The 15,270-nt window shown below is 41.1% G+C and overlaps 1 protein-coding gene across 5 annotated transcripts in view; it reads left to right on the top strand.

Annotated features, from left to right (window-relative positions):
* The window catches only part of OSBPL3 (oxysterol binding protein like 3), a 102,131-nt gene that overhangs the window by 66,900 nt on the left and 19,961 nt on the right, over positions 1–15,270 (top strand). For all 5 annotated transcript variants that reach the window (XM_077304608.1, XM_077304606.1, XM_077304605.1 and 2 more), the window contains exons 6-13: positions 466–630; positions 1,059–1,182; positions 3,391–3,494; positions 3,601–3,693; positions 5,932–6,088; positions 8,832–8,962; positions 12,626–12,733; positions 14,931–15,065. In XM_077304608.1, the coding sequence (XP_077160723.1) occupies positions 466–630; positions 1,059–1,182; positions 3,391–3,494; positions 3,601–3,693; positions 5,932–6,088; positions 8,832–8,962; positions 12,626–12,733; positions 14,931–15,065 (1,017 nt within the window). The remainder of the gene's footprint in view (positions 1–465; positions 631–1,058; positions 1,183–3,390; positions 3,495–3,600; positions 3,694–5,931; positions 6,089–8,831; positions 8,963–12,625; positions 12,734–14,930; positions 15,066–15,270) is intronic.

Below are 15,270 nucleotides of genomic sequence, written 5' to 3'. Positions count from 1 at the left end.
CAGGGAGTATATGCCTGGGATAACTTATTGGGTTAAATGCAAAAAAAAAAATCATCCCCAATTCTTCACATTTCCTGGTTAAAGGGAATATGCTGTTCAAACAAGTTACAAAGGTGATCTGACTCTAGTGATATCAAGAGAAAGGAATTTTACTTACAAAAACAGGAGTTTGTTTATCCACCTACAGCATTGCACATCATCTTTCTGCCTTCGTTTCATACATACATCCTTAGTTAACCTATCCTGAGAAGCAGCAGCAGGTTACCGCAGTATCACAGGGAACAGCAAATTCCTTCCATTTGCTGCAGAAAAACCATACCTTCTTGGGGGCTGTATCCAGGCTATAAAATAGAACATGGGGCAGACGTGCTACTAATTTGCCCAGCTCTGAGTATAAATAAGCGAGTTATTTGTTCCTGTTCTGTCGAATATATTCTTTGTATAATCCATCCTATTTTTCCCTAGGCAAAATCTCAGGAAGTCTTTGATGAGTGGGTAGCAAAGTTGCGCCATCACCGTATGTATCGTCAAAATGAAATTTCCATGTTTCCACATGATATCAGCAATCATTTCTTCCCAGCATCCTCTGTTATGGAGTCTAGCCTTTTTGAGTATCCATCAAACCGAAAGGTACAAACCATGAGGCATAGATAGTGGGCTTCCCTCTGGGATTAACTGGGTCTGAGTAAGACTACAACAAAGTGTGTAGTAGATGACTGGAGGTTGATGCTTTGATGAATCTTTGTGTATAAACCAATATAAACCAGTATAAGGCTTAACCATTGATAACAGTAATGGGAAACCCGTAGCTTCCTTTTGTGGTTAAGACATGTGGGGGGGATTCATACAGTCTTCAAATCAACACAGGTGATTATTTTATTTCATGCAGCTTTTATTGCATGAAGTTTTGATTCATTTGAAGAATTACTTCAAAGTCTGCAGGGCTTAAGTCTTTGTACCTCTCTTTGAAATATACATTAGTCATAGCAAAGCCAAGTTGAGTGTTTATTTCACTAGAATTTTTCTTTTGCTAAAGAAGTGTTGTTTCCACGGTACAGAGAGGCAGCATGACGCAACAGAATTCAATGCAGACCGGAAGTAGTTTATCATTCTGCTTAAATAATGAGTCACGAATTCCTCCTTGGCTTCAGTCTTCTGAGGATATGGAACAATGCTCAAAAGGTAATTTAGGAAGAATTATTTCAGACCTCAGATTGTTTCCTTTTTACATTTTCTTGCACGATTCTGTGGAGGTAGCTGTCTTCATGCACTACCTTTCTCAAATTAAAACAAATCTTATAATAGCAAGATTTAGAATTGAGGTTGAGTATCAGTTCTCCTCCATTCCCCAAATACCTATCAGTTGCTTCACCTTTAAAAGAATACATGCTAAATATAGAGTATCATAATGTTAGCAAATAGGATAATACTGCAAGCTGGTATTGCCCCTTCATCATTTTTTGCTCATGGGTGTGTTTTTCTCTTTTTTTCCCTGTCACTTAGTATTTTGTGTCCTTGGGCTATACTGAGGCCCATTCTGCACAAGGATCAATGTGGCAGATTGCTTGCAGAAAGAAATAATGGAATTTAAAATAGTGGAATTCGGCGTAATGCATACCTGCCTTTGTAGTGGAATCCAGTAGCGTTTCCATCGTTTCCCACAGGTTTCCGGTCTCGCCAAAAATCGCTAGAAAGAAAGCGATTTTTTCCATGCTTTGTCCCGCCCCTGCCCGTCAATCAAACGAACAGCCAGTGGGCGTGTGTTATCATGCTCCGGAGAAGCCCCTTTCCCTTTAAGAACAGGTTTAAAAAAAAAGAAAAACACACGTTGCAACGAATATGCCTTGATTCCTTGATTCCTCCTAACGTAGCTGGCAGCTGGCGTGTGAGCTGCTGATTCATTGTTGCCACGCTCCCCTGAGTGAACCCCCCCCCCGTGCATGGGTGCGATTTTCGGCCGAAAATAAAGGGAACTTGCAAACAGGGCTGTGTTGTGCTTGGTGACTTAGGGGAGCTTTAAAGAAGCTCTGTGGAGGGACTGCAGCCAGAGAAGCCTTGCTGGGTGAATGAAGGCTCACCGGCTCGTTGCTTTCTGCTCGCTCCGAGAAAAAAAAATGACGATCGCTTCGCCGGAAGTTTAGGGGAGAGAGCCAGGGGGAGGGACTTTGCTGAAACCGCAACAATGTTAACGCACAGGTCTTTTTCGCTAGTGTTGCAGATTGCTTGCAAGAGAGTAGCGCTTTTCGGAGGATGAATCCACTTTTCTGGATTCCCCTCTTAAGCGCTATAACAAATCGTTTTTTGCGGATCGGTTTTAGGAGTGTGGCAGATTCTGTGCGACATCGTGCATAACTGCAAATTAGTAGCGTTTACAATTTGCCACACTCCTGCTACATTTAACTTGTGCGGAATGGGCCTGAGTTCCCTAGGTATAATACAGGTATAAATCAGTGTCACAGTAGCTGTGGGACCTTTCTGTCCTTGGTTGTTAAAGCTACTTCTTATAGGTTAAATACTCTGTTTCTCCAGAATTAATGCTGCTACCTTCCTTAGGCCAAGGAGCAGGGGACTGAGTACTCTTAACCCTTTTGTCATCTCTTATATTGGTCAACCCTTCACCTTACTTCCTCCCCTCAGCTTTCAGACACTTATTCTGGGCAAGCTGGAAGAACTAGTAGGTCACATTTGTGGAAATACTTTTAAATTCTTTTCTCACACTCTGGGTATAGCAGTTTGCTTTCTAGTTGCAGGGAGAGTGATCTTAATCATGGAAGAAATATTAAAAGACTGTCCACCACCCACTTTAGAGGAATCTTCTTCCCCATTCTTGTTTACAAGTAGCTTGGTTCTATTCAATGCATTAAGGGTTCTTCTGATGGATGTTAAAATTTGGGTAATACTATCAAAGCATTTCTGTTCAAGATAACTGATAATTATAGTGGGAGCACATTACTCAATGACCTAATTATGCTAAAACTAACATGCTGTGCATCCATATCCAACTTAACATTATTATTTGCAGCAACAAATAAAAGCCAATTGTTTTCTAAGGTGTCAGTTTTCCCCCTTTATCAGATAAGTCAATGGAAAATATTTGAGAGCTTTGACAGATGATGCTTTTTTACTCTGCTGTTTTAAGTCAACTAAAATCCGAACGGATTCTAACAACACTAAAACATGATGGATATATATATAAGAATTATTTTAAAAATATCCTCCTGAGCAGTATCTAATACCATTTGCACCCTGGAACTCAATTACTCAGAAATCAGCTACAATGCTGAAAGATTTCATCTGTGTGTCAGTTTCTTCTATTTTTCTAGTTACTAGGTAAACACATGCATGCACCCAAAGGAGAAAAAATCCCACTATTTCCTTCATTCCAAACAGACCTCTCCCACTGTCATAACTATCTCTTGGAGATGAGCCAGCTTTTGCAAAGCATGGAAGTCCTCCATAGGACCTACTCAGCACCAGCTATAAATGCCATGCAGGTGAGTTGTGAACATTGCTACTTCTGCAGAACAGGCTGCTCGCTGACATTAGCATTTTCTCCTAGATTTGCACCAAATGGCACCCTGTTCTTTTCCTTTCCTAAAGGGCATCACTTTTGAAAGTCCTAAAAAAGAAAAAAGGACACACAGGAGATGGCGTTCCCGAGCTATCAGTAAAGATGTTAAAGGAACGTTACAGGTAAATGACATCTTCTCTTCTTCCTTTCTTTAGCCTAACAAACAATAGGAATATACTTGTGAGAGCTCATTTTCTCCATTATAAGAGAGATCTAATTGATGGTCTTAGTAATTGCTGTCAGTTGACAAATTTTATTCCACTTGTATTAACTAAAATGTAGAAGGAGCAAAAAGTATACAGCATAATAAGTAAGATTTGACTTGTCTCTGAGTGGGTTCCTTCCATGTGGAGAGCATGCATTTGTCTTTTTTGCAAGAAAGGGACAAGATGAACAGCAGTAGATGGTGCCTCTTGAGGCAGGAAGAACAGTATGGGTCTGAGGGAAAATGCCCTGAGGGTGATAGCGGCACACAAGCAGGTTGGAGGGCTGCACAGAAGCCTAAGGTTGGGGACTAGATGGATAGTGTTCTGTTATAAGGCAAAATCTTGTAGTGTAGGGTTTGCAGTAGGCAATTGATGTTACTGATAAACTTCCTATCAATTTACGGTCAAATGTTATCAGATGTTTCATATGGTCAAGAATGCTATCATATGTGTATAATATACCCATCATCAGATGGCAAAAGGAGGGGTGATGATGTCTTACTCCATGAAGGAATCAGGGCTGTTTGTATCCCTCCTCTGAGGAGCAAGCACTGTCTGCCTTGTACTGAAGAGCTGCTATTTTTGCTTTCAATTAAGCTGCATGGCCCAGTTTTTCCTACTCGTTGTCTGCTGTATTTATAATTCCTTCTGGTCAGATGCATCTAGAGCTCAGAAAGGAAGCATAATGCAAACTCACACACATAGCTTTCAGAGGGTCTCCGGTGTTAGGATTGTCACCTAGACCAGAATTTGAACATTTAAACTACTTGAGACCACAGACCGAGCCAGTGAGTGAACTGCTCATGGCTAGTAGATGGGTACAAACAAATCAGCAACTAGAATAGAGTTCAAAACTCTTCCCTTCAGCCAGCTAATGACCTGGATTAAGATGGCTGGCAGATAACTTCCTGGGTTGTGCAGTATTTGTCAGGTGACTCTCATAATAAGCTGAAAGTGAAGTAAGAGAATAGCAGTTGCCAGACAAAGTAATCTAAATGTGCATAGTAGCATTTTGTCCTCTGAGTCTACAGGGGGCAATCCTCACACTTAGAAACCTTTTGTACTAATGTTGGAAGCCAATGCATATTTTTGTAGGTACCAACTGTTCTTTCTGCTCCATTGAGGCTTGTCATTACAAGGGAGGAAATCTACAGGAGGCAATCCTTTTGTTGACAAACACACCCAATTTTGAAATCAAGGACATTATTGCCTCCTTCCACCACTTTTGGAAGCTTACAATACTTTGTTGACTGGAAGGACCTCCCAAAGGGAGAATGAGAGTGGGTGGGCATGGAACATGTCCCGGCCTCCTGATTGGTTAAGTCATTCCACCAACGTTACCGCGACAAGCCAGCCCCAGGGTGATGGGACAGGGGGGAGCATTATGTCAAAACCTTGTGCTGTTTGCCATGTTTAATGTGATTTGATTTGATTTGATTCCTCACCTATATGATGGATACCATGTGGCTATGTTCATTGTATTCTTCCCAACCCCCTTTGTCTAAAGTAAATCATCAGTCATTCAGTCCTGGTAATCTCACATGTAACTTACATCTCCTAGTTAGATTCAAATGAGTAGCCGTGTTGGTCTGAGGTAGCACAATAAAATCAGAGTCCAGTAGCACCTTTAAGACCAACAAAGATTTATTCAAGGCGTGAGCTTTTGAGTGCAAGCATCCTTCATCAGACCTGCACTCGAAAGCTCACGCCTTGAATAAATCTTTGTTGGTCTTAAAGGTGCTACTGGACTCTGATTTTATCTCCTAGTTAATTTCCTTGGCCCTTTGTTCAGCCCCCTACTTTCCACACTTTTGTAGTTCATGTCTCAAACCAGCCTGGCACCTGGGCAATCCCCACCACCTTTGACTAAGTGACCAGCCTCCAATGTTGCCAGGCCAACCATCTGCATCTCAAGGCAAATGTTATCTTGTGGGGGTAGTGAGTGTTGACGATTCAAAAGAAATATAGTACTTGAACTGAGAACCCCTTCTCAATTCAAGCAAAAAGTTTGTGTGTTGCCACTTCAATGTTACCTAATAAAGAACATGATTTCTAGAATCACAAGTCTTGTTAGTGTCTAGAGGGGGGCGGCAATCCTCATACTTAAAAAACCTTTTGCACTAATACTGGAAGGCCAATGTATATTCTTTGTAGGTACCAACAGTTCCTTCTGCTCCATTGAGGCTGCATGCTTCGAATCCTAATTTATCGACAATAGATTTTGTGGAAGAGAAAGGTTACTCTAATGGTACTGAAACATCATCCGAATTTTCTAAAATGCAAGAGGATTTGTGTCATATAGCACATAAAGGTAAGTGAAGTTTTGTTCAATGTGATTTAAATAAAGATCATGACAATTGTGGGGTTTTGGGGGGGGAAATGAATTCCTCTGCCTCTGTCTCTCCTATCATAGAGTTGGAAGGGACTTCTAGGGTCATCTAGCTCAAACCCCTTATCAAAATCAAGGCAAACAATGTCCACAGCATTCCCCTAATCTAACAAGGTAGTAACTATCTCAAAAAAGAAATAAGGTTAGTCTGACATGACTTGTTCTTGAGAAAGCCATGCTGACTCTTAGTAATTACAGCCATCCACTTTAGCTGCTCAAGGACTGACTGTTGATTTGTTCTAAAATTTTGCTCACCAGGTCCACAAGACTCTTTGCAAATACATTTTTTCCCATCTTCAAGAGATGCAAGCCATCTCCCGATAGAAGAGTTTCATTACGGGAGCATGATTCATGGTCCAAAACCCCAAAACTTTCCTGATGACACCAATGATCTTATCAGTCATTCATTTGCATTATTTTTCTTTCCATCCTGAGCCTCAGCCATTAACAGGAAGAACTGATGAAAACACAACCTGTGTTCCCTATCCTTCACTTTTTCCCCCAAGGCCATGTAGTCTCGTTTCATATGCTCCACACTGCACTGAGCCGTATCATTTGTTCCCAAATCTATGAGCAGGAAGGGACATCTGTCCTTTGGCTTTACAAGTCTTTCCACCCTTCCATGACATCCTTGATTCTCCCACCATGTAGACAGCATACATCTTGAGACAACAAATCCAGTCGTTCATTGGTTTCTACTCCTTTCAGTTGGGAATCCCCAATTACCAGCATGCGTCTCCCAGTCCTAACACATTAGGGAACAGAAGAGGTAGTCCTCTCATCCACAGGGGCCTGTGGAACATCTTCTGAGCTTTGGGGGAATAGCCCGTGTTCCTGTGATCCAGAGTCACTGTCTAAAGGCAGATCCTGGAAATGATTCTGAATGTCAGAGGGGTAGAATATCTCCTGCTTTTTTGACACCTTTGGGTAACGTTTGTCCATTTACTGTCCTCTTGTATTGGGTTCTCCTCTAATTGGTGAGACATCTTTTCCATCTCACCTAATGGCTTATGCATACACATGCTCCAAGTAGCTTGCTGGATTTAAAAGTTTGCATTTATGATGTAAGAGTGTTGCTATGGTAGTAACCTATTTTTAGTGAATGCAGGATAGAAAATTCATTTTATGGAGTTAGGAGGTCATCAGAAGCTAGCACTTGTCAAAAAAATTAAATGAAAATCAGTAATTAAACTTTGCTACTATGAATGATAAATCTTTTATATGTATATATTCATTTTCAGCAGAGTTCTAGTTGCAGCAGAAAGAAAGCACAGATGCTTCTTCTGGTCTTCTACACACAATAAATATTTCTAAAAGCATTCTACTAAACACAGGAAATAGTGCTTTCACTTTCAGCTCAAATAAAACAAAAATCCCTTTGAATCAGCATATTTCTCTGTATGATAAATCTTGCTTACTGATTTTTAAGGTTTGATTTACATGACAGTTCTAGGTAGTGAAGAGCACTGCTGCTCATAATTACTGTTTCATTTCGTATATGGAGATGAAACCCAAGACTTCTGTTCAGAGTTGGTTATATGAATCTTTTCATACAGATTCTTTGAGCTTGTTGGCCATCTTTAGAAAGAATATGGTGGTCATATTCACATGACAACTGCAGCTGCCCACTGGAAGCTTTAATTCTATAGTGACTCAAAGTAGTAGTCCTCTGTGGAAGGAAATGCCACATGAGATTATCTTTAAACAAATGGGTACTTTGGTCATCCAAATCCTTAATTAGCTGAAAGTGCTTTGTCTTCTAATGTTTCATCATGGATATCAAATTTGGCTATTTTTCTTCAAAGCTCTCTGTGGAATGAATATAATTAACTTTGCCGTCATTTCTATGGAATTGTACTTAGCTGTTGAGGGAAGAAATGTATTGAAAGTCTTTTAATGCACTGAAAAGATTTAAAAACTCATCCCAAATTGGACATCCAGCATTGCAAGTCATCAAAGGGTCTTGAGGTGCATTGGATAGCATTGGGCTAGGGATACCTGGTTCAGATCCACAGTCCACTGTGGTTCCCAGTGTGGGACACTGAGCATGTCAGAACCCCTGTCTAGCAATCCCATCTCCAAAGGATAGACTAGACTTCTACAACACACTCTACAACTAAGACCTACCCTTGATCTGGAAACTGCAACTAGTCCAGAATGCCACAGCCAGGGTCCTCACAGGAACACTGTGGACGATCCCGCATCAGGCCCACTCTCCAACAACTGCAATGGCTCCCAATTGAATTCCGGATCACACAAGGTTTTGGTAATCCCCTTTAAGGCCCAGTATACCTGAGAGACCACCTCACTGCTTACACCCTTCAAAGAGCTCTACACTCTGCCAACTCCAAGTGGCTGGTGATCCTTGGCCCCAAAGAAGCATGTCAGACCTCAACCAGGGCCAGAGCTTTCTCTGTCCCCCTACCTGGTGGAATGAGCTTCCTTAAGACATCAGAGCTTTATTGTGCATTTCACAGGGTGACTGAATTTAGGACTGAATCTAATTGGAAGATACAAGTAATGTAATTATGTCCATTGTTTACCTGTGTAATTAAAGCTCTAAGGGCTCAACTTCATGGGATGCAAAGAGTTCTGTGAATAATGCCTTGTACTGCTATGCCTTGACTTTTCTGTAACCTAGATCACTTTTTCTGTGTTTTAACAGTGTACTTCACCTTAAAATCAGCTTTTAGTACGATATCAACAGAGAGAGAGAAACTGAAGCAGTTGTTTGAACATGATTCAGCTTCATCTCCATCTGCTCAGGTAGCTGGACTGAAGAATGCCTTATCATCTGTAAGTTACCCATGTTGATATTCTTACAAGTTGATCTTTAATTTTACTTTTGGCACAAAGCGCATGAAAATGAGAGCATGATAACAGGTGTATATAATTAGAGCTGTTGTGCTCTCAAATCTTGATATGTGCATTTAGCTCATTAGCCAAATACCGCAATATTATCAAATGCAACGGCTAATTTTCCCCTGAAAGGTTTGGATGGAGGCTGTTTAGTTATATAAGAGAAAGTATAATGGCACATTTTAAGGGGGTATTTAAAAGGAGGATGGACCCATTCCTTGAGCCAGCTCTGTGATTCCCACCCCCACCCCATTACTCTGTCTCACACTGCAGTCCGTTTACACTGTCCTGTGAAAATTAATGGGAATAAAACTCAGTGCTCCAGTTTGTATAATCTTCTATGTATGCAGATGAGACGACTGAAATGGCTCTAATGAATATTTCAGTCATGAATGTATTTTTGTTGCCCAACAGACACTGTAAAGTTGTTGTTTCTAAAGTTCCTTATTTATGAAATGTTTCCCTCCTCTTTGCATAGCTGCTTTCAGACACAGATCAACAACAGTACAACTAGACAGGGGTAGTCAAACTGCGGCCCTCCAGATGCCCATGGACTACAATTCCCATGAGCCCCTGCCAGCAAATGCTGGCATCTGGAGGGCTGCAGTTTGACTACCCCTGGAAAAGCTATGGACAATTAAAATAACTTCACAACAGAGAATCAGAGCACCAGTGTTCCGGCAACACAGCAAGTTGAGGCATAAAGTATTAGTCAGCCCTTACTAAATACCTAGCAAATGACTGAATCTTGTGTGAGATGGTGAAATCTCAGAGCCTGTTTTTCAAAGGGCAGATTCAGATTTATCATGAAAAAAATTACTAACAGCAATTGGGCAATCAAGCACATGCCTTAATCACAAAGCTGTACTATCCCTATATTTGAGGACAGAAAGAGTTTCATTTTTTCCTTTCTTGTTCTGATAAAAAAAATACCGAAAGCTGTAATCATTAAGAATACTTGTTAAACAAGCAGGAATTTAACTATATTGCTTAATTTTGTGATATACTGGTGGATGACTTTAAGATAGCTGTATAAGACAAAACAGTAAGAAACTGAAGCTGGAATATCTCCTACTAGAGCAGTCAGTTATCAAAGTCCTCAAGCTCTTTGGCAAGAAGAAGGTTCTGCTACTCTCACAGTTAGAACATGCAATGTACAATTTTAACAGCTTTAAAATATGGTTCAGCAAGTACTTAGATGGAAGTCCACGCTATTTTGACAGATCTTATGAAACTGTTTGAAATACTTCCTTTTCCCCTTTGTGTTCTACTGTCTCAGCAGGCTGAGTAGCATTTGTTCTTTTACTAGCCTAATGCAAAGAGGTCTGCCTTTAAAATGTCAAAGTGGCAGAAGTCCTGCCAAGCTCACCACATCTCTTCTCAGCGGTATCCCAGCTGTTCTTATGGAAAGCTACCCATTAATCTGGAGAGCCAAACTAAATCTCCATGTTCAGAAGCCGTATCTGTCTTGGAGAGAGTAACAGGGCTGGGTAGTCCCCTTCTTGTCCTGCTCAAAAGCTTTGCAGAAGCATTTAACTGAGCTCAGTTGGGAACAGAATACTGGACTATATAGCAGCATGGCTTAGCTAGGAGGTGGAGATGGGCTCTTAGCCCCAACATTAACTGCAAAGCCATGATCTGAATGTCTCCTCTTTCTTCCCTCTCTACCTCCAATCCCTCTGAGTTTAGAGCAAAACTTTGTTTAATTTTATTACAGTCCTGGATCACCCAGCAATGACATAATCAATTATATATTTTTTTTAATTTTAGAGTTTATGCAGATTTATTGTTTGACTATTGTTAAATGAATTGTAGTTGACTTTATTGTTCACTGCCCCGAGACGGTGAGTCTGAGAGTGGTGGCATTTAAATCAAATAAATAAATAAATAACACAAGACTAAACAAGTTTCAGAATGCATGCAAACCAATGTTCCCCACATTATTCACTCCACAGCACTTAATTAACCTTCAGAATATACACCTGCAAAGTAGCCTGCCTACCCCTCTTCTTCTCCCAGCTTCAATGATCTCAGACATCCTCTATAGAAGCAAACTCTGTCAGTAGCTTTTGCACTCTTATGGAGCATATTAACTTGGGGCCCCATAATACCATGTATTCATGGATGTGTTGTACATGCACTACAAAGATTGTGGTTTAATTATTTCTGCGTGCATTGTGCACATGTGCAGTCTTTATCATCATTCTACCAAGTGTTGCTCCCACTTGCTGAAGACACTTGCTTGATCTAGCCCTGATTACTCATACTTTCTAATGCAGTTTTCTGTTACTGTATTTCATGTGCCTTTCTTACCGTTATAATGGATTGGCTCTGCATCATTTAGAAGAAGACCAAGAGTTGGTTTTTATATTTATTATTATTTATTATTATTATTTATTAGATTTGTATAACCACTCCTCTTTGAGAACCTGCTCGTGGCGGTTTACAATATTTCATACACAAATCAATACATTAAAACATTAAAATTCCTCATTAAAACCCTGACAACAATAATATGCCGCTTTTCTCTGCCCGAAGGAGTCTCAAAGCAGCTTATAGTCACCTTTTCTTTCCTCTCCCCACAAAAGACACCCTGTGAGGTGGGTGAGGCTGAGAGAGCCCTGATATTACTGCTTGGTCAGAACAGCTTTCTCAGTGCTGGAGTGAGCCCAAGGTCACCCAGCTGGCTGTATGTGGAGAGAGCAGGGAATGAAATGCAACTCACTTATTAGAAGTTCGCACTTCTAACCACTATACCAAGCTGGCTCTCTTATAGAAGATAGAATCATAGAGCTGGAAGGGGCCATACACGCCATCTAGTACAATCCACCGTCCAGTGAGCTTTGGTTGACATAACTTGCAAGTGAGAGGAGTAAGGTCATGGTGACATTTTCACGTAGAAAATTGTTACTGATATTCTCCCTACCACAACACCAGGAGGAGCATATAGCTGTACTGGCTGCAAAGAGACCCATTTGCACCTTTTTTTTGACAGTTTCTAAAGAAGCACTCTTCAGGATATTAAGAAATCAATTTAAATTGATTAGTCACACTAAAAAAATAATAATTCTGCTTGAGGGAATGCCTCCTGTATTGTCAGGAGGTGGATGTAACAATGACTGATTTGTTATTATTGATTGTAAAAAAGTACAGAAAATGCTATAACTCATATAATAGTACCCATTTACTATGGGGAAGGAATCTAATCTCATTGCTATACCTGTTTTCATTTTTTTTTATTCCAAGCACTTCTTAAATGGGTTGAGAGAATTATTGGAACCCATAGCTAAATGGGAAGGGAATAATCTGTAGACTCTTAAATGGTGAATCCCTATGTTAACTAATCATCTGCTCGTAGAAGCACTTTCTAACAGCTGCTGTTCAGTACCACTTTTAAGCCAATCCTGGTTGTCTAAATTCACCCCTTCCTTAAATCCGAACAGAATGAGCAGTCCTGAATTATTCAACATGCAGAAAGACCAGTAGAAGTGCACATATTACATTATTATTGACAACTCTGTTCCTCATTTTTGTAACAACCATAGTTAACTAAGGCACAGTATAGCCCAAATGTACTTTCTTTTGTCTTAAATATTCCAGGCCATAGCACAAAACACAGATCTTAAAGACCGGTTACGTATAATACATGACGAGTCTATGCTCCTTGATTCAGCAGCTAATGCAAAATCCAACCCAGATTTGGCAAAGGTGGGTATAGATTTCATGTCTTTCTGCAAAGCTGCTTGTTACATCCCCCTTCTGCTTTGCTTCCTTACCTGCTTGGCTGCATCTTGTCCTGTTTCAGTTGTTCTTTCAGAGGCACCTGCCCACATGCTATTGACTCTTCTGATATTGTGCTGTGGTGTAAACTGAGAAAATTTCCCATGGAAACACTGATATTGTTGAGCATGTTTTCTTTGCACTGTGCCAGCAGGTAACTTCCTGCCATTCCATTTTTGTGTAGTTTACATGGCTAGCAAAACCACTCTGTCATTCCGGCTCGCAGTTGCTTCCTTGCCGCCGGCCTGACGCGGCGAGAGGCGCAAAGCGCCTCTCACCGCGTCCGCGTGGCTGCTGTGGGCTCCCTGCGAAGCGCCCCTTGCTGCGCCACACCGCCGGCCGAGGCAGCCCCCGGCAGCCACTCTCCGTGCGACTGCCGGGGGCTGCCTGCCCTAGCGCCCGCTGCATTAGTCGCAGCGGGCTTCATTACTAGTAACAACAATATAGTGATAACAATAAACAATGTAGACAGGTAGAATGCTGCTTTTCATTGGCAGCAGCCAAGGAAGCTTTTTTGGAAAAGCACTGAAGAAAAAAAAAAGAGTTGGCAAAGCTGTCCAGAGCAATGTATGTGTGCCCATTTTGTTTTCTTGCATAAAAGCAAGCTAGCAACCCAGTCTTGTTCACAATTAGATGTACTTCAATGTCATGTTTTCCCTAAGAAGTTGCTAAGGAGTCCCATAGTCTAGCAGATTTCTCTTATGCTGGGCATGTGTAGTACAATGAGTTGACAGAATCCTAAACTGGAGAGAGAGACTAATCCATTTCAGACTGTATATTTTTTTAAATCTTCACATGTTAAAAAAAAATTCTCCCTACAAATAATAAGGTAGCACATTAGTGAAAAAGCTTGTGTCCCCGTTAGCTGTTTTTTGCATAATTTTTTTAATACAGGGAATTGTTGAAAAATGTAGTATCTTTGAAAAAGTTTCCTTCTCAGTTTGAAGTAGCACTGCCTATTCTGCTCCCTCAGAATGTGCTCTCACCCTGCTGGAGACTTTTAAAGGCTGGGGCAATAGATTTGTCTGCCACTACTTCAGAGTGCAGATCACAATTTAGGATGTCACTTCTGTTAAAAGGCCTTGCTAATAGAAAAACCCACAGCAAGCCAAGAGAGGTTTCTGACTGCTGTACTAGATTTCTAATGGCATGTGTTTTTTTACGTGTAGAATTAATCACAGTAGAAGTCCATCATCTGCTGGGGAACAAGCCCTTCTAACCTTCTAGATATTCTACTGCTTCTCATGCATATCTAAGCTAAGCCATTAGAGAGGCAGTTATCGAAATTACAACTGGACTGCAGTGATCTGTTTTCCTGGTGGAAATGTGGGGGGGGGGCAGATACCATGGCATACCATACAGCAGGGGTAGTCAAACTGTGGCCCTTCAGATGTCCAAGGACTGCAATTCCCATGAGCCCCTGCCAGGTGGCAGGGGCTCATGGGAATTGTAGTCCATGGACATCTGGAGGGCCGCAGTTTGACTACCCCCTCATACAACTTAGTAGAAATAGAGAAACTGATACTGACTGTCCTCAAATCTCCAGGAATTTCCCAAGCCAGAGTCGACAGCCGTAAATGAGAGAAAGTGATTGAATAATGCACACAGTGTTTGCCTTGACCTCCTGAGAAATTCTTTTGTGCTCTGCTGCTTATGGCCCTCTAAAAAGCATGCCACCAGCCACACACTTTTATTATTGATGTTTCTGTAATTTATTGGTAGCAATCTTTGAAATCTCTGCTCATTGTAACCCTGTCCTATCTTTTCTCTTTGGATTCTCCATGCCAGAGGCTCTGATCCTTCCCCTCTCAGTGATCCCATATTTTTCACTGTGGCTTCTTATAACAGCACATAATCCGTACCCTGCCTTTGTACTTGTGGAGTCACGGGCACTAAAAGAAATGTGGCAACCACGACTAAAACCCTAGCAGACGTTGCAAGTAGCTGGTGTATTTTATTTAACCAAGGAGATGAAATCCTTTGCAATGAATTAACTGGAGCAGCCCCTCAGGGAGTTGCAGGCCTCTTTCTGATTATTTAAACAACAGTTCTTAAAAGCTGCTATTTTTGTGTTCTCCATGTCTGCGTTCCCTGAGACCCCTTCTCCCCCTCTCTTTTTTTACAGGAAGATTCAGAGGAAGAAACCAGGGGTCTGGTCCATCAATTCTCCAACGAAAGTAGGCTGTCTATAACAGATTCTCTTACTGAGTTTTTTGATGCACAGGAAGTCCTGCTGTCTGCCAGCTCTTCAGAAAACGAGGTCCGGGGTGGTTGTATCAGAACATTAGACTCACGTTGCTCATTTCAAAGTGTCTTGACCTTTTCCTGCCTTTGCAAGCTAATTGGTATCTCGGTGCCACAAGCAACATGTTACTCTCCCTTTCAAATCATAGGTGTATTGCTCCTTGTTTTTAAAAAATTGGGAAAGGAACAGGAAGTGCTGCTTACATGTAGATGTTCCCAGA

Source organism: Paroedura picta, chromosome 11 (genome assembly GCF_049243985.1).
Source record: "Paroedura picta isolate Pp20150507F chromosome 11, Ppicta_v3.0, whole genome shotgun sequence".
In the NCBI taxonomy this organism is placed as follows: domain Eukaryota; kingdom Metazoa; phylum Chordata; class Lepidosauria; order Squamata; family Gekkonidae; genus Paroedura; species Paroedura picta.
This window is presented reverse-complemented; position numbering and strand designations above follow the sequence as displayed.